This window comes from Aythya marila (assembly GCF_965140915.1).
Source record: "Aythya marila genome assembly, chromosome: 1".
Lineage (NCBI taxonomy): Eukaryota > Metazoa > Chordata > Aves > Anseriformes > Anatidae > Aythya > Aythya marila.
The window spans coordinates 24,759,473-24,784,276 of record NC_139042.1 but is presented as its reverse complement, the minus strand read 5'-3'; the positions used below and the strand labels follow the sequence as shown (position 1 = coordinate 24,784,276).

Sequence of the window (24,804 nt, the reverse complement as noted above, 5' to 3'; positions counted from 1 at the left end):
TGCAGCGTGTCCTGTCTTCTGATTTAAGCAGATTTATTGTACTATGTTTAGAGGTCTAATGCTTTAAGGGTTTGTATGCTGAAATGCAACACAGGATTTGGGGAAATTTGTAAGGGGTGAAGCCCAAAGGGGAGGCTGTGAGGATGTTTGGTCTGGCAAGGGGAATACTTGCCAGTCCCCGTGGTGGAGGACTACTGTAATGGGGATTTTGGCAGAGACGGGCTGCTGCCCCTCCACATAGGTCCCTCCTGAAAATTTATGAGTGTGTCACTGTCAACAGTATATGGTTTGGTTTCTCATGAATATTCAGTGCTCAGTGGGGAATAGGGTGAGAGAATTTTTGTGTAAATATAATTTGTAGGTACAATAGCAACAACATGCAGAAAAAAAAATCTTTAAGATAAGCTGTTGATGGCCCTACAGAAGATGGTATTCAAGAAGATTGTGGCTTTAACATATACTGGGGATATTAATTTTGTGAGCATATTTTCAATCTGAAATATGACTAAACAAACAATCAAAAAAAAAATATTACTTATATAATTATATATGTCCTGGTGAATATGAGTCATCACTGTGCCCTTGCTGCCGAGAAGGCTAATGATATTCTTGGCTACATTAGGAAAAGTATAACCAGTAAGTCAAGATGGATCCTTCCCCTCTGCTCTGTGTTGGTAAGGCTGCACCTGTAGTGCTTTGTCTAGCTCTGGGCTCCCACATGCAAAAGAGACCTAAACACACTGGAATGAGTCCAACCCCTGAAGGGAAGGTGCAGAAAGGCCGGAGCCAGGCTCTGCTCAGTGGTGCCCAGTGCCAGGACAGGAGGCCATGGGCACAGCCGGGCACCCAGGAGGCTCCCTCTGAGCACCAGGCAGCACTGCTGTGCTGGGCGGGTGACGGAGCCCTGGCTCAGGCTGCCCAGAGAGGCTGTGGGGTCTCCTCCTTGGGGATATTCATAAGCTGCCTGGACGTGTCCTGGGCAGCCTGCTCTGGGTGTCCCTGCTTGGGCAGGGGTGGCACCAGGGGCCTTCAGAGGAGCCTTCCAATCTCAGCTACGCTGTGATGATTTTAGTTAGTCCTGTGTGGAGCCAGGAGTTGTGCTTGATGGTCCTCATATAGCCCTTCCAACTCAGGATATTATATGATTCTGTGATTCAATGTGATTCTATATAGTACAGAATAGTATTTTCTATGATATATATGTATATTAATGATATCACATATATATTAATAATGATATAGTATTATTTATGTCCTTTAAAAAGATTCTCACTGAATCTCATAGAAATAAGCTGATATCCAGTTTTTTGTTTTCTGTTATAATTAACAATAGAAAAATGTAGAGAGATAAATATTTTGAAATAAAGGTACTGTGTTTCTTATGTGTTTGCATGCAAGTGTATGCACACATGTTCCACAAGCTGAAAATCTGACCTGTAACTGTTGTAAAATATAAATATAAATTAGTGAGTTGATGCTTATGTATAAGCTAAAAAAAAAAACAACAAATATTAGCCAAGTTACTGCTTAGTGAGATCAGGTTCTATAACTATTTTCAATTTCAATTCTGGGCAAATTTCATAAATCACTCCTCAGTAACATTAAACCAGGAACATCTGAACATCTACACTTTCCACTAGATGTCTGGCTTAAAAAACCTAGGCAATTGTACTTACACTAAATTACTCTCCCTTAAATTCGGAGCTTTGTGCAGTAAGAAGGTAGCACAGTTTCCCCTTCTATCATCCTAATTTGGAGTTATAGTGACGTTTTATAGAGATTCCAGTAGGAGGCACTGTTTTTTATTTTTATGCAAACCATGTGTTGTGTAAAGTATCTGGAGTTCTACATTTATTATATATAAATTTATATTTATAGAATATACTATTCCAACACCTTTCTATCACATGGGCGTTTTGTATTTAGCCAGGTATTTTTTTGTCCTGAGAAAAGCATTGAATGTACAGGTTCTCTCAGCCTAGTATTTCTTTACTCATGTAGCATTTCTTGTACTGATTATAAGAGTAAACCCTTTCTCAACTGATCATAAGAGTAAAAAGGAAATACTGATATCTGGAATTAGTTCTTTTTGTTTAAGCAAAGTACTCTTTTAATAAAAGTGAGACGGAAGAGCATTGTATATATTTGGGTTATTAAGGGATGTTTGCACAGAAACTGATCCTTTACATGTGCAGCTTTGACATTTAAATAAATTCTTCAGTGATATAGAAAGTTTCAAAAAAAAAAAAAAATCCCAATGATTTCCCAGTTTGGTTGAAACCCCTGTGAGCTGAATGAGTTTAATTGTATTAAGGACAAACCTTGGCTATACACACAAAAAAAATCAAACAAGCTACTAGTGATGAAATAATACAAAATCTTATCTACTGCTTATCTGCTAAGAAAGGAATGTCAGCTGCTGCTGAATGGTGAGCAGAAAAGATAAATCTTCCAGATCCTCACAGAACAGAGATTTCATAATAGAGGTATCTAATGACTATTCAAGAAGCTTTTTAATTATGAAATACTATGCATGCTTCTGAATAGCCAGGGAACTGTACAAAAATGTAATTGGCAGCAGAAGAGTGTAAATAAATCATTTCAAAGACAGAAAGAAAATTCAATCATAGTAACAGTTATGTAATAGGAACAAAATATGTATAACAAAAACAGGACACCATTTAGGCTTTCAAAAAAATAATTTATGTGAATGCATTTTACTCAACACTGTAATTTGTAATTTAATATGTGCCTAAGCCATAATGAAAATATCATTATAATTAACTTTGAATTACACAATATTGCATCTTTTGTTTCCAAACTAAAGAACGGTTATTATAAAAGCTCTGCTTCAGTGTTTCACAGTGGTGTTCCCCGCCTTGATTTAACATGCTTGACTTACTGACTGAATATGCTCTATTTCTGGCTCTCAGGACTGCTCCAAGTCTGTGGGGACTGAGAAGCTGAGCAGGACTACAGATGCACATCTGTGGAAGGTTTTATGTGTGCTTTTTTTTTTTTCCTTTTTTTTTTTTTTTTTTTTTTTTTTTTTCCTGGTAAACTGGGAGATTATGATTGATGAGCCCAGCATTAGGGTAATGTTATCAGGGACACTTTCTGCCTCTGTCCTTTGTGCCATCACTGAGGTCAGACCATAATCATGTTAGCATTGAACATAGTGCTTTATTAATGTTTCATGAGTAAGTCTGTAGTAATCAGTCTAGCGTTGTATGGATAAATAAAACTGCTACAACAATCTCTGATGTATACACTGAGTGCTTTAGGATCTGCTGCATTAGGTCTTAAACATAATGGGACTGACTGTCTTTTCCAGTGTTTATAACAAGTCTAATTTTCCAAAGCTTAAAGTCATCTCCTTTGATGGAAATCAATTTCCACTTCAATTTCTGTGTTTAGTTAGAAATGTATAACACCTGACTGAAAAATTGAATAAAACACCCCAAATCTACCTTCCATATATTAATCTGAACAGAATTTTAGTAAAGCTTGTTAATCAATTTGTTAATGTATGTCCTTTCACGTCACTGTCTCTGTGGTGTTTGCTAGGCTGTTCTCTGCTTGCTTTGGTATGCCTTAAGATGAAATGCTGAAATTATCACTGTTACTAAAAGAAAATGAGCAAGTAGGCCTTATAAAAAGATTTGTATTTATTCCCACATAAAATTACACTTTATATACACTGTCAGCAAGCAAAAATATGTATGAACAGATTAAAATATTGTCAGCTAAGGAGAAAGGAGTTCCCACTCTATGTGACACAGTACTACATAGGATCCTTTCCAGTGAAATGAAACGACTACTACTGACTTCATTGGACAAGGGATCAGGGTAACACTTACTTAAAATATTCTTCAATTTTCTGTGGCTTTCCTGTAAACCTCTACTCTACTCACTTTGCAAAGCTGCTGTAGAAATTCCAGACTTGCACAAGCTTGCTGTGTTTTACACGTCAGCACCACACCCGGGCTAGCTTTTTTTTTTTTTGAGATAGATTCTTGTGTAACAGCCAGAGCTTGGCCTGAGGATGACCTAACTGAATAATACATCTGCTGACCAGCTCAAAACAAGGACTCTGATGTTACGTAGGGAATGTCAAAATTTCCATTTTTTATATATTTGTTCCCTACTTTGACCTGTCTGGTTTTAGTGACCAAGATATGGTCTGTTTGCCCTATGCATTAAAACCCTATGTGAGGAAGTGTTTTTTTTTTTTTTTTTTTGTTTTTTTTTTCTGAAAAATTATTACATGTTTTTCAAAATGTTATTGTGTGTCTTCTTTCTACACATATTTTCTGCATTTTCCATGAAGGGGATTATCCTACTTTATCTGCTTGCTACTTTGTAATAAGCTTTACAAAGAACTATGCATATATAAGGCTATTTTAACATCCTGAAGTTATTCACATCGTTTCTATCCTCTGAACTGCTTCCAAATGCAAATACTTCTTTTGTCATCTAGTCACCCAGAAGTGAATCCAGTATTCCAGGTGCAGTCTCAGAAGGCCCATAGGCAGGTACAACTGTATACATCTGCTGTGATGCAACAATTCTCTGTAGATGGCATCCAAATACATTGGATCCTACCTGGTGTTGTATAGAATTACAGTGATATCTAACCTAATTGCTGTTCATTAACACCCTTCCCTTGCTGCTGCTCTCTTTTGGTACTATTTTTGTTTCCAGACTTCTGCTTTTTATTGAATATCTTTAATTCTTTCCTCCCAAGGTGATTTCCCATGTATTTTCTGCATCTAATTCAAATAAATCCATGCCTCTTTCTCATGTTCTCTAAGCAATTTCCAACTTTATTGTCATTTGTAAACTTCATCAAGCTGTTCACTTCAAGACAGTATGTATCTGTGTAGAACTGAACTTCAACTACTGATCACGCTCTTGGTAAAGTAGATGCTGGGATGAAGAAAGGCCACACAGAAAATGCCTCCAGGTGAAACTGTGTAATAATGGCATGATACTCACATCTGTGGGGACAGGGGTGGAAGGTTGTGATACATAAATGAGATCATTTCTGATTTTAGAAATTGGAAAATTACTCAATTAGTTGAAGCCTGTAATTTAAATGCTACAATCTTAACACCAGCTCATCTGACTCATGGCAGTCTGAGTGTACTTATACACATATGTAATCAGTTATTAGTTCTATTACAGCTTAATATTTAAGAAGTATTTCCAGCTTTTAACTACCAGCCCTTATTGAAGTTATAGTCACGAAGGGGCATAAATACTGTACTTTAAATTCACACAAGCATCTGTTTTCTTCAGCAACCATAAATATCCCAGAACAAAAGTTTTCTATAGAGAACTCCTATGTTATTTTGTAAAAAGTAGAAATTGCACAACAGAAATCAAACATACTAAAACTAAAGATTTTCTTCAAGTGATCTCTTATCACATAGCACCTTTTATCCTTCCACCTCTGTGGGAAGATGGAGAAGCACAATCTAGGATATGAAAAGGAACATTCTTTATAAAATTTCCCCAGCGGAATTAATCAGTATGCATCTCTCATTTTATTTCCCCAAAGATGGCAGTTTGTTTATCCTCTGCCACTATGGTATCAAGCTTCTGTTCTTACAGACGTCAAAACTAAACCTCTGGTCAACTTCAGCGTAATTACTCCTGGGTCCGGCTCAGGTTTCACCACAACCACAACCCAGAAAAAGGGCTCTGTGAAGTGAAATGGGCACCCTGTAGGTGCTCACCTGTAACTGCGTGTACAACACGAGAACGGAAATAAAGGGTAGTGATCCTTTTAGTCCACACTATTTTATTTTTTTTTTTCTTTTCTGGTAAAACTGCACTTGAATTTATTACCACTAGATGTGACAATTACTTGCTTTTGAAAACTTGTTACAATATATGCATCTATAAGAGAAAGCAGCCAAGAAAAAAAAAGGAAAATGTTGTTCAGCTTCTTCCTTCCAACGATGGACTACTCCCTGGAACACATTTCTCGTGCTTTGTTTAGTGCTTTTCATAAGCCTGAAGTGACGAGGTTGCCATCACTTCCTTAGGAGACTGCTGTACATATGTCAGATCATTTACTGTTCAAAACAGACACTTCTAAATCACACACATCTAGGAATAAGTTTGTTTTTATAACATTCCTCTATTCTTTTGAACTTTAGATGTCTATTTTTCCACCAACCCCTAAAGAACAATTTTCTTTAAATACACATTTCTTGAAATTAAATTGCCAAAGTGATCATAAGAAAAACAACATTGCTAGACATCCAGTGTTACCACAAAAGCACTGTAGGGAATAATGCACAAGCTGAATGGCTCTGCAACTGTATGGAAACCCATAGCTTCAAAGACTGTTAAAGTAGCATAAATAAGACACATTTTAAGGAAGATCCATTTCAAAAATACAATCATAAATTGAACTATTACTGGCCTAGGCATTAGAATATACCTTGCTTTTCCTAAAAATGACTATAAACATACTTACATATTAATTCTATCATTAATGGATATCATTATCTGTAAAGCAAAGGCAAAAAACCAAAACCATCCAACCAAACAAAACACACACACACACACACACAAAACCCAACTACCAATACAGATAAATGTTTTTTCACGCTAAAGTTCTTCAGACATCGTAATGATTTACATCAGAGCATTTCTTTTGCAAAATTTCTTCAGAGACTGCAGTTGTCGGCTAATGTTTATATCTCTACACTTCCAGTTCATCTCTGATGAATGGGAAGTACATAGCTTCCAATGAGAAAGAAACATAATATTTCTTGCAATGCATCATCATTTATAACAACTTTAGAAGGCAGTGAAGAGAAACAGACTTAAATTTTTTCAGGCTGTCCCGCAGCATCCAACTCACACCCACCTGATGTCTTCTCATGAGAGAGTAAAAACACAATTTTATTGTAAAATAAAGGGTTCTGTCAAGTAAGATAGACTGTAAATTTTCCTTCACTTTCTATTTTATTTATTTACACCTAGCTCTAAAGATATGAAAAAGCAGCTTGTTAAAACACACAAGTCCTAACTCAGGCTAAATTAAAGTGCTGCTTACCATCCTGTTGATGCGTACAAAGTCTTCAGGCTTCTTGGCCCAAGGGGGGAGCTCAACATCATTCACAACAACTTCATCTTCTCTGATTCCTAGATTATAGCCATTGCTGTTGACAAACATCTCTGGCAAGTAGTAAAACTCTGGAATTAACTCCTAGGAAGGAGAACACAAAATGAGACCTTACATTTGTAGAGAGATTTTTAGAGGGCAGCACCCTAATGGTGCTGCTGGAATCATGTTCTATAGTAGTATTCATGAAAGCACTCCGATTTTGCATATGTTTCTGTGCATATATTTAAGAATTTTTACAATCTGTTTTCTTGTACTTCATAAATTTTTCATAAAGAAATATTATTTGTTTTTCCCATACCTGTTGTCATAAAAAGCAAAAGTTTGGCAAAGCAAAGCAAATCAGTGAAGGAGACCTCTTCAGAATAATACATTCAAGAAAATGTATGGTGATCCTATACAGTACTATAAATGAATGGGATGTTTTAATCAGCATTTAACTATACTATTTATAAAGGGGGAAAAGGTTGCTGATATAACACTATATCGATTTTATTTATATACTTTAATGCTTAAGAAGAGGTGGCAATTGATTACCTATATAAGGTAATTAATTCAGGGTAAATGAACATTTTTACTGTAATAAAGATTCAAAAATACATGGAGAGAAAAATATCACTACAGTGGATGTTCTTAAAGCATAAATACATGACATTAAAACTGTGAAAATTCAATGACTGAGTAGCTTAAATAATCTGTGGTGTATTAATGTACTATAGATAAGTTAGAGTGGGATGTTTTTCCCAATTTCCAGATAGCTAAATAGAAATGCATTTTGACATAATAAACATCTCCATATGTTGCTATTATTTTAGCAGAAAGCATTGAACTGAAAAAAAAAAAAAAAAAAAAAAAAAAGCTTTGAACTCCACTATCTCTTTTCTAATATCCAGGCATGGATTAAGTTCTCTAAATTCCATTGTTAAAAGCACTATAGCATTCAGATGTGTAACATGATCAAAACTGATGACACAGCACCAGAAAACTGAACCTCTTTGTGGTCCTTTCAAGGCTGCAGACATCCAGAGTGTAAAAAAAATCACTGCAGACACTAATTTATCTAATTAAATCTGATCTGCAGCTCCATAGAGAATAGGAGAGTTGAAGCATAGATGGTACTTTCAAGTTTATTCATTAAAACCATATATTTATATGAATATTTATGTTATAATTTAAGTATTTGGGGGGAGTCAATTTACTTGTCTTCTTCACATCATTTTAATATACTACAAATAGTCTGAATTCAGATTAGACTAAAATGCATTGCCAATCAATATCTAACCCCTAGCCAAATGCAACAAGTTTGAGTTTGAATGGCTCATTACAAAATACAATTTCAAAAAACCATAAATGTTTAAAAATATTTGATGTGGTAAACTAAAAGAGCAACCAGAGCAAAGCAAAACAGAAAACAATCCTGAATATCCTATAAGGTTAAAAGAAAATAGATGATTTTACTGACAATCTTAATTTTGATTGTATACCTCTAATGGTTTTCAGGGTTCTAAAAGCAAACTTTTCCCCTAAGCATGATTCACTAACTCTCAGGTTCCCTGAGAGCTCAAAGAAGAAGGAATAGTCCTCAAAGTTGGAGAACACTAGACACAAATCTTTCTAGAGCTTTCTACTACGAATTTTGGACTAAGAGCTGGCCACAAAGCAACATGTGCTACAAATCACTAAATGACAGCCTCAAAGACAGGTCAAATTCCAGAATGCTGAAATATTACTTATTCAAAGCTATATTAAAATTATTATTCAAATGAAACAGAATTAAGTGGTGAAAAAAAGTATAACTTTAAAATAAAGCGCATTTCTGTTTTGGATATAAGGCTTGAAACACCACTGTTTTTTAACTTTTTTTTTTTTTTTTTTAAATACAGTATGGTGATGTGCTAGCTAACCCATAATCTCAAACAGCAAGTATGTTTATGATTCCTTCAAAGATATGTAAACTCAACTTTTCTTTTTCAGTTTTACAGATCCTAGTATCTAACTGAATTTTTACATCTAACGTACCCAAAAGATTTACTCAGAGTGACCCAGAGACACATCTAGTGTTTAACTGAATTCTCCTAACCTTCTGACTTCAGTGGTATCTTGAAACAAAGAGATCTAAGTCACTGAATATTTTTTATGGTATTTCCATTTAGAAATTTTATCTTTGTTGCTATTTGCTTTCAGTGTAATTTAATGTTCCCTTGTCTGGTATAGCAGCAAACATAAATAGAAACAGAATAAATAGAAAGCATGTGATTAACTTTCTTCATAAGATTTATTGCATTGTATAGGTTTAGCCTGACCTGTCTTATTCCTGTGTTCTGGAAACTAACCAGTGCCAGACTTCTAAACCCTCCTGAAATAGCACTCTCTAGAACCCTAATCACTTCAGTTACACATCTCCTGCTTTTTTTTTTTTTTTTTATTTTTTATTAGAGTAACTAATCTAAATATAGCATTGCAAAAAAAAATTAAATAAAGCCACTGTTATAGCCTCAGCATTCTCTTCAATGTTATTTTTAGTGCAGCCTACAATTATGTTTGCTTATTTGAATACTACTTAGCATTAATTGAACCTTTACTGCAGATGCAAACAATGTCGCATGTGACCTTTCCCAGTTACATATTTCCCATATTTTGCATTAACCACTCAGTTTTCTTTGATATCGTCTGGTATGCCTCTTAAATTTTGTTGTCTTCACTACTGACTACATAACCACACCACTTAAAAATATTTCAGCTAAATCCATCCCCTTCTCATTTCCAGATACTGAGTACTATATACTATTTACTATTTACTATATATACTTTATACTATATACTATTAATACTATATACTATTTATACTATAAAAAGGGCCCACTGGAAAAAAAAAAAAAAAAAAAAAAAGGCATTCCATAACCTGACAATCTTTGCAAAATAGCTTCAAAATATGTCTTCAGCTCCTTGGAAGCACAGAAAATACAGCTAACCTAGAGAAGTGTGATATAAAGATCATTTTCTTTCATGCATCTATTCTGCGTGTTTTGAAACTTTATTAATTTCAAAAATGAAAAAAAAAAATCTCTTCTACCTGCTGCTGACAGCAGGGGATGAGTGAGGATGGAAAGGCAAATATTCCCTTTCTCAGAGCCCCTGAGCATGCTTAGCTGGGGGAGCACAGACTGGGGACAGCAGAGAGAGGAAGGGTAAGCAAGGACAGAGCTGGGAGGCTGCTGGGAAAGGCAGGGAGCAGACAGGAGGGAACCTCTGTGGAGACAGAAAGATGACAACCAGGGCCCAGGGAGAATTGTGTTAACCAAAAAGCCACTGAAAGCTGGAAGAATGAAGGAAAGGATAACACCAGCAAAGGCAAGGCTTTTTTGCAAAACCTATTTACATTTTTCTCATCCAGAGCCTGAGTTTTCTTTGTTTCACAAGTGGGGTTGTTTCAGTTCATATTTTAATAATGCACATGGGTAGATACAGGCAGCTCTTTGGGTGTTTTTCCTGTTCAGGACAGGGAGGAAATATCTCAAATACGGTTAATGTTGAAATGTGACCTACTCCATTCCTCACATTAAACAGATATTTGTCCACCCTATTGTTCCAGAATCTGACTGACAGCAAGCCCATAGTCCTTCCTTTAGTTGACTCTATCATTCTCCATTTGAGCAAGTTTTACCTAATGCCTGGCCTGAATCTTTCTTTACATGATCTAAGCTTATTTTCCCTTGTCCTAGACACCAATCCGTAGTGAATACAGAGAATCAATTACTCTTTCCTCTTTACACAGCTTATTACATTTGGAAAGCATTTTCATGTCACCTTTACACATTTTCAGTTTCTAAAAATCAAAATAAGTGACAATGATTTTACCTTCTGTATTGTTACATGGTTTAAGATTTTGTTACAGGTCTGTAAGATATTCTTTGCTTCTCCCCAAACTAGTCATTAGAAGTCATTATCAAATTACTCCTAAACAGTGCATAACATCATTTATTCCTCTATATACTTTGGCCTTATTATATTTTGTCAAGTGCTCATCAAATAGAAGTCAATCTCAGTGGCCTTTAGATTAAGATGGCATACTTCCTTGACAAGATCTGCTATTTTTTTTAATTCCTTTTTATACAGAGCAGAATTTACCATATAATATATTTTCTTACACCATTTCCATCCATTAGAAGGGTCATTTTTAAACTCACCCTTAAGGTGTGTTTTGGGAGACTCAGAAATTAGCAAGGGAAAATGCATCTCAGTGATAGTAGGTACACAAGAGGATGGGACACAGAGGACTTTCTGTCTCCCATCCTGCTCTCCACTTGACTCGGCTTGTTTGATAAATGGATCTTTAAAACTCTAATTTCACCTGGAGTGGTAAAAGGTCAGTGTAAACCCAGGCCTGTGCAAAGGCATGTTTGTTTGAAACTACTATGATTTTGAGAAAGTTGTGTTTTTTTTTTTTCTTCTGTAAAGTTTCTACATCAAGCTACAAATTTTCATAAAAGACAAATCTCAAAATACTGTCTTCCTAAACTGCAAACATTGAGTGAGTCAGCCAGTGTAAAATAAAACATGAAAGAAAACATCAAGAATAAAATGTAAAAAAACTTCCCCAGAAGTTACCTCAGTTTGTGGGCATAAAATGAGGGAATGAACGGAACTAAGACACAGGATCAATATTGGGAAAAAAATATATTTTAAAAACATTCATAGACCAATTGAGCAATTTACATGCATGCTGTTATTGTGTGCCATTCAGCTGATATACAATTTTGCGTTAACTGATACAGTTCAGTAAATTTCTTTACTTTATTTATTTATTATTTTTTTTAATTGTCAAAACATATCAAAGGATCTAAATAAATCTTTCAGACTACATGACCTGTCATGGGTAATTTCTTACCACAATAAATATCTAGAGTTCAAAGAGTTAATAAAAATAGGGATTCTAGTGATCTAAATCCATTTGCAGTAATTTCTGTCTAGTTGTCCTTGACATTTCACAAGCTGGTAACCTCCTCTGCTCCCCTTTCATTCACACTTCTAATAAGACAGGTTAGCTTTCTATCATTTAATAGTCACCACCTTTCAAGCTGCCTGAGATGCTTGGCTCTTCTCAGATGAAGAACAATGCAGTAAAGCTACCGAGGGGTGTAAAAAAAGGTAAAATGAATATTATAACAGACATTTCTTGTCTGTAAATGCGATCTCTAGTTTATTTTAATAGCTATACTAAAACCCCAAGGTATAGTTAACAGTATTATATGCCTTGTGTCTTCATATAAGAAAACATCCCCAAATGCATGTTCTAATTTACAAGCTTGTGACAAATCCAGGCTGCTGAGAAATTAAACTTTAAAAATATGTCTTGGAGTGATAGAGGACCACTATTAACACTATCATAATTGTATACCATTTGAATCACATCTGACGTTTCTGTTTAATATGTTTTGCTAAGGGTATACCATTTTATGGCCTCCCAATGAAATCAAATCCAACCCAGACGTTTTCACTTTTCTAATATAATTCACTTCAAGGTTTTAAAGCTGCCATTTCTTTTTCTTTCTTTCTTTTCTTCCCAAAAGGTTGATCCCCTGGCATCCATTAATTCCACAAGAGCCCAGTACTGGGTCAATGAGTCAGTCATGAGTACCTCCATTAACTGCATTAATTTACACTAAGGCACCTTAATGACATTTTGTCAGAGCTACCTTCTAAACACACTATTCAAAAAGTAATATAACAAGTTTGAGAGGAATTAGGAAAGATTAGTGCCTGAACTGGGAGTTCTGTGGAAATCAGTGTTACCAAAAACTGAAGAGGTAGGGGGGAAAAGGAAAAAATGTGAAAGCTGACTGGCCAAGTTATGGTCATTTCCGGGTGACTTGTTTCCTCAAAGGTCACTCCACTAACATTCATTCCTAGTCCAGCTTGTGCTGATTATCTGGAGAGAAGGTCGATGTTGATAAAGGGAGACAATAAAATAAACTGTTATCCAGGTTGTCCCCTGGGTGTTACCACTCTCACGTAGCACACACTGTATTAATTCTGTTCACTATAGGTGAACAGGTCTCTTTGAAAATGAACCAAACCAGCCCAAATGTAGCTAACAAAATTGCCTAAGTAGATCTTAAATCATCCACTGATCAATAACATATCACATGCTACATTTTTCAAAGGTGGCATACCTTTTGTCACAATTCAAGATGTATCAGTAAGTGCAAATTATGGGTTGTTTTTAGACTGATCAAACTACTGCCACAGCCCTGTTTTTCTTATCTCAATGTAAAATAATTTTGTTCCACAGGAGACTCCACATATGCAAAGGGAGAGAAAGAAGTAGGGAGGAGGGAAAGAGAGAGAGAATATGAGAGGACACATGCATATGGAAAAAGGGGACTGACCCACACAACTGCAGCTTCCCAAACAGTTATACATTCATTTGCAAATGTCAAGTATTTATTTTTTAAAATTTAATGCAGCATTCTTTAAGTGTGCTTTGGAAGTTTTCTTTAAAATATCCTGATTTTGCAGAAGAACACTGCTGTGGGAAGTGTCTGCAATGCTTAAAACCTCAATTTACTAGTTAAAATTGACCCACTTCAGAAGTGACTTCAGCACTTCTTAGTCCTCTTTCTAAAATAATAACCCACAGGGAAAAAAATAAACAAATAAATAACACAGATTTCACTTTTCTTAAAAAAAAATAATTTTAAAACATTTTTAATAGACATGCTAATAAAGAATTAAGGCTAGTCATTGAATATGGCACTTGAAAGTAAAAACAGGCCATTTTACAACATGGCTTTGAAAAATGTCAGATTAATTCATTACACACACTGTTTTAAATTATTTCATAACCTGTGCCACAGTAATTAATGAGATTAGCAAGATCAGAGATTAAATGTGCTTAAAGCAGCACAGATGAATTTAAAATATACGACAAGGAATACATGAATAATGAACATTTGCTGTTCTTAACACTTTTGAAAGTTTGCTACTTTGATGCACTGTCCATATTCCACATGCCTCATATATGTAAAGCCTAACAAAATCTCTAGGGTGGGAAAACCATTTCCAGCATGTATATCACATGGGATCCACCTCATGTGCCACTGCCAAAGATCTACACATACAGTTTTGTGTGCAGCCAGTAAGAAGCTACACAAATATGAGGAACACTTGGACAGATAGCATGCTTTAAGATTTTATACTCACATGTAAGCTCTACACATCTTTTCTTTAGCACAGCATTGACTTGCAGGACTACTATATAAATATTAGATGCTATCAGTCAGCTGAAAATGAATGTTTGGTTGCTTCATGCTTACAGAGCTGAAGTTCTTTAATTGTGCAAGACAGAGGTTGCTGTGCTTAGAAGAGAGCAAAAATGGGTAGGAATTTTGAGGGGGTTTCTTGGTGGCTCCTCAAACCTTTTCCTGTGTCTGAAAACCGATAAAATTGCATAAGAAGCCTGACAGGCATTTCAAGTAGGAGTACAACTGATCTGAAAAAAATGGGGTATTTGTAATATTAATAATAGTTCAGTTTCCTGTCCTTTTTCAGAATGAACTCTGAGGCCTCAGGGAAAAGTTGGCCCTGATGTCATGGCATTGAGAAACACAGTTCATTAAGATCTTAAGCAACAAACAACAGCAACAATTAGCTGCTATACTCATTCTTGATTTATAGCTAAGAAACACAGGCTCTACAAATGGAAAGGGCCTACAGGGTCAACTAGCGCATCCTCTTGCCAATTCATGATTGTCCCTGATGTTTTTCCACTGTTTTACCAGTCTACACTTCTAAGAATCTTGAGAAATAAGGATTTTATCACTTTGCTTTGTGAGGATATTCAAATTTCAAGAATACTCTCTTTCTCTTTAACTTTTCATGCTCTGTTGGTAAAGTAAACATTTTTCGGGTTTCCTTTAAGGTTTACCTCTTTGTTCCCTGGCAAACAATTTTCTCCCTTTCATACAGTCCCATGTTTCATAGCATTTATGTTACCATGTCTTCACTCTTAGACATTAATTGTCCCACACATACGGGCTTTTTTTCCTGTATCCAACTCCTTAAATATATTTGTACTGCTCTTATGGCTCCCTCCGGTTTCAGTATATACTTTCACTAGCTGTTCTCCAGCAGAGCAAGAACTCAGTATTTGCTTTATACAGCATGCATACATATTAAAAATCAAACAAGGAAAAAAGAAAAACTTGTGTTCTCCAAGAACATGAGAGCTATGAAACAAATGAAAGACTAAGCAAACTCCTTCAGCTGGAATTTAGATGCCATGATATATTTCAGTTGCCATAATGCTAAGCATGTAGCTTTGGTCTCATTGTAAGCTTTCCACTGCCCTGCTGATTTTCAAGGTTCCTTCTTAAAACTGAACACAAAACAGAAATGAATTTATATATACTACTTAGGCTACTGAAGTGTACTAAAGACTTATTCCAGTAGCGAATTTGTATCAATACATAATAAATTAATTTGATGATGTGATGTATTGAATGCTGTTACTAAATACACCTACAAATCTCTTTTCCTTTCTACCTTTATTTATTTATTTATTTTATTCAAACAGCTTATGAACTTTTTCTATTTGCTTTAGCAGCCCTTAAATTATTTAGTTTATTTTCAAATCTGCTTTTGTCTATTTTTATCTTAAGCTAAACCAACTCATAATAAATAAACTCAAGGTTAATTTCTAAACTCTACTGCCCTGTATCTTCATTAATTAACAAAACCATATTTTAAACAGCATCTTTAATCCCTGAAGTATCCCTGAACAGACAGGCCAGGGATTATCTGGAGAAAACATTTATTAGCTAACATACCTCATCTGTGCCTCCCATATTAGATTTTCTGTAATGACTTAGTTCCAAGTAGTATTTCTTTTTCTAATGGCATAACAGAAATGTATATATATAACTAAATCTGACTCTGGGGCTCAACAGAAGAATCCCAAATGTATGCTAGAATAAATTATTTTACAATCTTGTCCCCGATGAGACTCTGACCCTTAATTGTTACTAATTTATCCAAGCTTTCCACAGCTCCACTCTTTATGTTTAATGACATCAAAGTACATAGCTATACCATATCTTCACTTTTTTTGCCATCCTTTTCTGAAGGCAAGTACCTGTGTTTGAGTACTTTTAAATATTGTTTTATCTGAATAACTTTTTTTTTTTCTTCTAATAAAAATACATTTTTTTTTTTAACTACAACAAAATTCCTCCGTAATTCCTGCATCTTTGCAATATCTGGCAGCAGTAGTTTAAATTACCCCACGTGGTTCACAAGGCTCCTGGTGTTTTCATAAAACATTTTAGTTCCTTGTTTTACTGATAACTCATTTGGTTGCTAGTTTAGGAACAATCATTTCACTAATTATACACCCTACTTGAATATAAACTCTCCGTCTGTCCATAGATATTCCTTTATCTTTTGCTATGCCTTCATGTATTTAACTGCCCTCCTCCTGTGTACTAAAACCAGGAAAGAAGATTACAGTCACTTCCAACTGTCTTCCCTTATTCCTCAGTTTAAGGCTCTTATCTGTTATTTCAACCCCACTTCTAGGAGGCCATTCCAGTGGAGTACTAAGAAAACCAGGTTTTATTGTAAATGAAAAATAAGAATGTCATAAATGTGAATTCAAAGAAATTGCTGCATGTCAAATTAGTAGATAGTAATTTGAACTCCTTCCAACAAGTTTTGAAAATATATTTTTTTCATTCTTCCTTTTTTTAAAAAAAAAAAAACACACACAAAAAAAAAAAACTATTTGTCAAAAAGGTAATACCAGTAATAATACTTAAAATATTATTGACTTTAAGAGGAGCATAAATAAGTATGAAATGGGTTTTAAGAGAGCTAGGTTAATTTCTTTTCTTTAAAAAGCATTTTCTACCATCTATTAAGACAACAGTATAATTTACAATTCATTGTTCTAACTAGAAACTGAACAAGAATAACATGGTTTGTCCACATACACTTCTGAGACTGCTAAAATATTTATGCAAACATCTCTGGATTAAAACTAAATCAACAAACTTACTTCTTCTTTTGTCAAGTTAAATAAAAAATATAATGGTAATATGACCCTGCATTTCATTATGTATTTCCTAGTATGAGTGGCAGTACTGAAATAGAAGAGATATTTTTATTTTATTTATTTTATTTATTTTATTTTATTTTACTACTTTTTTTTAAGGTAATATATAAGTTAGAGAAAGCAATTATGGGTATACTTCAGTTTTTGCCCACCTTATTATGAGAAAATGAGAATCAAAAATGGATAACAAAATTCAAAATATTATAAGATTTTGGTTTCTTTCTGATAAGGTTCCATGTACACAAACAATAGCCCTCTGTATTTAACAATAGGTAAGGAATAACAACAGTAAAATCACCCTGCTCTCCGGCTGTTTCTGTATATCATGTAGAAGTTGTTTTAATCTAATGTGTATTGTTGCATAATACCCCCAGGCACAGTCAAGTAAAAGCTAAAGCTGTACAGAAAAGCCAACATTTTAAATGGGTCTTGTCATTAATGCTTTATTAATTGCCCCAGGCAATGCAAACCCAGAGCTAGGCAAGCTATAACAATATGACACTTTAAGGTCAAATCCAATTCCTGCTGTGTTTTATGGAGTGGGCCAAATATCGAGTTAACAGCAGGAAAGAACAATTTATTGGGCTTTTCTCCATCTCCTGATTATGTGATCTAAATTAGATCAGTTCAGTTGTTTTTCTATAAAAACAAAACACCTTTTGTCCACTCAACTTCAAAGAATCTTTGATTGTTTCTATTAGAACAATAATCTTTGGTAACATCTACTTTTTATTTAAACTAAATCTAGTATACTGAACGTAAAGATATGACATACAAAATATTCTTTGTGTCTACAAGAAACAAAATACCATAAATGAAAATACATATTTGTTCATTTAATGTGTATGTTACCTTCACATCTGAGGTATCTCTTTGGCTGTTTCTCCAAGACCTGGCTACTGAAGAGAAGGTTCGATCTGGGTGGTCAAATTTGCCATCATTTGCATTTAGAAAGAATGTTGTAAAGGGCTCCTGTAGTCAATGAAATGAAGACAGATTAAGTAAACAGCAGAAGGAATCATGACACAGGTTTCTAATGAAATCCAAATGACTTTTTCAGATCAAAATAATTCGTAAAGGAAGAATTAAAGAAAAATATGGCACTTCGTATTTATATCTATGCATGATAATCTGTACTGAATATCTTAGTACATTTATTGGTGCTAACATATTTTGCACACATAGATCCTGAGCTCTAGTAGGAAAGGCTATTTTATATATTCACTCTGCCATAAATTTAATTATCTATCAGTGGCAGACCTATGGATTTAAGTTCTAGTTCATGCTGGTTGCCTACTTCACTGCAACCATTGTGAACACTCTATGTGTTACTTATGTTTTGTTTACCTTTTGTAAGACAGTATGTCAAAATAAAATCTTAAAAAATCCCCTGCTTGGATTTTCTTTTTGTTTTCATTTAATTTAAAAGACCTCAGAAAGTTCAATTTTTCCTCCTGGTGGGCAGAATGGCTGTACTTAACATTTTGAGGCAGTTACAACTTTATCATTATTTAAGGGCAGCCAAATGTCAGCTACGATGTTTTCCCTGCTCAAAATATTCTTCATCTATGTGCCAGGTTTTAAGAAAAGTATACAGAGTATATACAGTGCCTACAGAGGCACTCAGAGCTGAACTATTTAGAATTTTTATTTTTGCTAATTCTATCTGAAACCACACTCCCAATACTTACTAATGGAAGCAGCTATTAAGTTTTGGGTAGGAAGAGCTCAAGTCTTTGACAGTCTGGAGAAGCCATTTTTATGTCACTGCTTTCCCCATAAGGGAAGGGTTTGACAGTGGACCAAATCCTTAATTTGACCTGATTACTGAGATTATTGCCAACAACCTGGTTTTCCAGAATCACACCACTAGCTCTCTGATTCAATTAATATTTGGCAATATGTCCACATGGATGGAAACCATTTCTTCCTTTTCTCCAAAGTACTGTGGTGAGTGTTTGAAAAAGTTTTATTCCTTCCTTTAAATTCATGCCCAAATTTATTTCCGTGTATGTCTGCTTATTTGGAAACTTCATTAATCTTCAAAGCAGTTCCTAATCACCAGATCATAATTCATATTATAGCATTACATAGCTACTATTTGAGTTTTATTACATTTTTTGTTTCTGAAACTTTTGAATATAGCAGGGGATTCTTGAAGAATTTTTGAGGAAATTATGTCACATTATACACATTGTATTTAAATTATCCAGGATTATAGAGGACTAAAGTAGTTCAGTTTCACTAGCATTTAACAGCTAAGAGATACATAAGGAAAGCATGGATGCAAAGGTATTGCATCCAAAGAATTCCAAATGAGGAGGAAGATGGAAGGTGAGGGAATTCCGATTTCCAGAGATCATTTTTTTCTCAATTTTTTCATCCTTATGTCTTCCCAACTACTCTTTTCTATCATATGCAACAGTCAACACAAGCTACTTCCTTTCAAAAAGAAATATTCCAAATTTCCCTCTCTAAAGGAGAAGGAATTAGATGTCTCTGTTATTGTTATCACAGTATGTTGGTACTTTAGAAGTAGCTTAAAGCAATTGTTGATATTTGAACAAAGATTTTTTTTTCAAGGACCAGTATCTTAACTTTCAGAGTACATGCAATCATTTTCATTATAACAATGCCAGTCACTCTATTACTTTCTAATTAATTTCTGATTTTTTTCATATTTATTTTTTTTTCTATTAAAACATTGGGAATTTATTTTTAAAAGATAATTTCAAAACAATAGTCATAAATCTTAGAAATTTATTTTTGATACTACATTAATTCCAACCAGAGAATGCCATTCTGTGCTAATTAATTAATTAAAAATAAATAAATTACATGAAAAACATCACAATATCATTTATTGTTGGAGTACCCTAACTCGCATTGCACAACAGCTTTGTTTGCATTTATTATTATTGAAATGGGGAGTGCACAGCAAATGACAAAGAGGTTTATAAATTGAACAAAATATTAGAAGTTATCAGTAGCTCAACATGGAGAGGAGCATAAAAGTATCACAATGAACAGAAATACTGAAAGAATATAAATTGTTTTATATTATATATATTTATATATGAACAGTTGGGGCTGATCAAATTCAAGAAGAGAAGGCCCCAGGGTGACCTCATTGTGACCTTTCAGTACTTAAAGGGGACTTACAAATAAAAGATGGAGAGCGACTCTTTTATCAATCAGATAATGAAAGAACAAGGGGGAATGGTTTTAAACTTAAAGAGGAGAGATTTAGATTAGAGATTAGGAGGAAATTCTTCACTCAGAGGGTGGGTGGTGAGGCACAGGAACAAGTTGCCCAGAGAGGTTGTGGATGCCCCATTCCTGGAGGTGACCAGGTTAGATGAGGCCCTGAGCAACTATGGGTTGCACATAGGTAGGGTGGCATCCCTACCTATGGCGGGGTGGTTGGATCTAGATGATCTTTAACGTCCCTTCTAACCTGAGCCATTCTATGATTCTGTGATATTTTACAGTGCTTCCAACAGGGAACTCCATGTAAAATACAAATGAAAAAAGGGTATTATTTAGATTCAGAGATAGCAAACTGAAAAAATATACACAGAGTTATAATTATATCTAATTCACCCTAAAATTCTGCTATTATTATAATCTTAACATTATATTTACATTAAATTCTGTTAACAATAGAATTATTTTCATTTTAATTACATTCGCCTCCCTTCCCCATGACAATTTCTGTGTATATTCACAATAGCAATCTTTGCAAATTATGCCATTTTTTCTAGCTTATTGATACAGAAAAAATGTATAAGTTCTTTATCTGAGCGCAAACAATTCTGTTTCCTACCAGCCCCTGCTTACCACTTTTATTCTTTGTAAAATGTATAAGTTGTTGTGAATGCTATTGTGGTACTGTCTGTGGGTCACTGCTGAGGTTCTGAAATCAGAAGCAGCTGATGGATTAAAAAAAGCAGAAACCAGAAAAATGATGTAATTACAATAAATTATGTAAAAATATTAATCCAAAATTCCATGGCAACATTATTTTAAGTATCTGAGACAAATATACAAAAGCAATAAAATTCATAATCAAGGATTAAACCTTTAATAGTTGAGCACTACAGGGTGCCCTATTATGCTATCCTACTATGACCTGTTGTGCCTATCTTTTTGGATGTTTAATCCTTTGCAGAAATTCACAGCTTTCACTTGCTTTATCTCAGACCTCTCACATAATTTGAAAGTATTTTTTTCTCTAGGAAGTCAAGTGCTTATATCATATAAATATATTTAATATCTCATTCAATAGACTCATTTAAGTAGTGTTATTCTATGATACCGATTACTGTCATTTCATGTAAAGGTTTTGTTGCTATGAAAACTATAAAGCTGCACAATGTTTTCATTATAACCCCATCTCACTCATTCCTCATATTCTGAATAAAATTCACGCCTTCTTCACTGCCAACGAGAAGAGAAATTCGTGGGATACTTGATTACAATGAATACAAGCTTGAGCTGTGGGAACGAGTAATTTTTCCATTCAACAGCACTTCTCTTCCTCCATCTACCCTCTCACAACACATAGTCCCATTGGAATCACTTATGGTGGGAGGAGGGGAGAGGAAAGGAAGGGATGTGTCATTCTGAGACATCTTATGTTAAACAAAAATGCCTTTTCAACCCTTTGTCAGAGTAAAAAAAAGAGGTTATTTGGTTTTTTTTTCAGAGTAATGTACACTTTTTATCTGATATATCTATGACTGTCCTGCTCAGGCTTACAGAATAGATTCATGTTTACTACAATCTATTTAAAAGAGGACCTAAAATCCTCCCCACCTTTGCTTAGGGCTTAATCATACATGTCTCACAACAAATCCAGGACCTCTTCTAACTTATACAGGTACTTAGTCATTCTAACAGAAACCAGAAGTCCTCTACAAACTTCCTGATCACCCCATCCAAAAAGATGTAACTAATTCATACAAACACAGTTTCTTCAAATTGCACCATAACTCTAGCCTATTTCACTTCAAAAAACTTCAAAACAATACCAATACTCAATTCCCATGTGACTCAAGACAGAATTCCTTTTTCTGTCTACTTTTCTGTTTTGTTCTGTCTGCTTTTCAGGTAGAAAGCTACAAGGGTATATGGCATTCTGTTGTAAAATTCTTTGTTTTAACTATTCTGCCTTCTTGCAACTTAAATGCTCACTGGTCCAGATGGAAAATAAATGGAAAAAAAAAAAAAAAAAAAAAAAAAAAAAAAAAAAAACCACCAACAAAAAACACTCTCAAAGCAGGTGGTAAGGTAACTTAACCATGAATATGGTTATGAATAGTTCGATATAATAAGATATATATATATATAAAAGAAATATACATAGAAATAATAGAACTTCATTTGTACAAAATATAACAGTACCTACAGAACAGAGCATCCCTTTCCAGATTACTTTTCATTCTGTTTGCTGGAGAAAACCTGTGGATGATGTTGGCTCAGATTTCCCAATGAATAAGTAGAACCTTTTGGTTTATTTGACTCAGCTTCTTGGATTTATATCTAAACGTGTTATGTGCAAAAGACTTTGATTTCAGTAACACCTCAAAGGATGGGAAAGCAATATTCTATAAATCAATGTTCTGTGTTAGTTTTTATCACCTTTATTAACCTGACTAAACAATGCCGTAGACAGTAGACTTTCACATTCAATATCTCTTTCTGTAAAGTAGGCATCTAGCTAATAATCTACTAATCAATTTAGAAAGAACGCTAACCACTCTTTAGAAGCAGTTGATTTTAGATACAAACCTATTGTTTGGAGATCATTTGGGATTCATTTGTAATACTAGCATCAAATATTTCTAGGCAGTGACTCAGTTTTTATGAAGCTAGCTAGAGGGTTGTTTCATGACTTTTCAAAATTCTGTAATGATGTAGTGTTCTTAAATGCACAAACCATTAGTTCAAATCAACACGTACAGGTTAATGATAAATTATAATTTTTGTTCACATATGAATGTGCGCATATGTACAGAAGAAGAGTGCATGCATAGTCTTGCTTCAGGAGAATTTCAGGCTCAGCTGTAAAACCCTCAAGAGGGATTGTAACCAATCTGGAAAGGCCCAGTGGGGCTGAGACATTTACGGTCCTAAAACTGCCTTCATTTTTCTCTTAGAGCTGTTGCAGAAGAGAATAGAGCACATCTAGACTGGTGCAAATGGGTCACAGAAAATACAAACAGAAGCTTTGCAGATGCAATAGCATCTCAGTATCTCATAACTACTTCAGTTAAGGATTACAGCCTATTCTATCAAATATAATGAAAAGTGGAAGAAGAACACATTAGTAACAAATTGATTATGTTTGCTGTAATTATAAGTAGTCTCAACATATTATGAGCTAAGCCAATGGGATATTTTTGAAAATGTAATGAAACAGGTCAATTCTAAAGATGGACATTTTATGGACAATCTTAGTACACAAACTAATTCAATTTTCAGTGAAAATTCTACTTGCCGTGAAAAACAGATTAATGACAAATGGCAGGCAGAGATTGATGATATCAGAATAATAACACAGAACAGAACTGACGCTAAGGTATAAAGTGCCTTTTATAAAAGTAGGCTGGTATATTAGATAAAGGAAAGAAACAGAGGGACATATACAGAGGGACAGTAGGTCCCAGATTATCACAGAATTGACTCAGAAATATGATATGTTTTGAAGCAATGTTTTGAAAAGAACTGACAGGAACCAGATTACATCTGTCAAAGGCAAAAAAGCAAGATTAAAATATTTTATTTTTTAAATTTTGTGGCAACTCTCTCTATATTCAGATACTTCTATATTCATATACTTCAGAGAGGCTGAAACTACCTTTCTTACTGCTACAATTACCTCTTCCAATATAAAGGTCTAAGCATATAGTTTCTCCCCCTTAGATCTCCATTACTCTATACTTCTTTATTCTACTTCTGTCTAGACTCATTCTCAGTGTATTTTTGTTTTTTTTTTTTTAATGTATAGCTTTTTTGTTTGTTTTCTTTCATTTTCTTTCATTTTCTCTCTTTCTCTCTATCTTTCATTTTCTTTCTCTCTTTCTTTCCTTTTATTCCTTGGGTTACTCAGTCTTCTCCCAACATTTTACTTCCCACTCTTGTCTTTCACTCTCATTTTGTTGTCCCTTTCTGGCAAAAGCTCTCTTGTAACACATTTCTTCCCACAAATCTTTTCCAACATCCTAAAATACTGAAAGTAATTTTCTGTCTGGATCTCTGCATCTCTCATTGGCACCTTCCTTTTCCTGGACTAGATTATAATTTATTTAATAATAATAATAATAATAATAATAAAGTCTTATATGGTCATCTTCACTAACTCATAGCAAAACATGACTGAAAAAATGTCATGAGCAAGAAATCCTTCTTAAACTTCCAGAAATCTGACTTAGCTTTATCTATCAACTTCACTTGCATAATCTTCTCCCTTAGGGTTTTTTTTATCTTCTATTTTGTAGCCAAAAATCTTCTATAAGGATCATGATGATTTCATAATCTCCATATC

The 24,804-nt window shown here is 34.4% G+C and overlaps 1 protein-coding gene across 7 annotated transcripts in view; it reads right to left on the bottom strand.

The window, feature by feature from the left end:
• NBEA (neurobeachin) overlaps positions 1-24,804 on the bottom strand; it is a gene marked incomplete at its 5' end in the record, with an annotated part of 512,607 nt that overhangs the window by 50,780 nt on the left and 437,023 nt on the right. For all 7 annotated transcript variants that reach the window (XM_082765401.1, XM_082765407.1, XM_082765402.1 and 4 more), the window contains 2 exons: positions 7,076-7,228; positions 18,108-18,227. In XM_082765401.1, the coding sequence (XP_082621527.1) occupies positions 7,076-7,228; positions 18,108-18,227 (273 nt within the window). The remainder of the gene's footprint in view (positions 1-7,075; positions 7,229-18,107; positions 18,228-24,804) is intronic.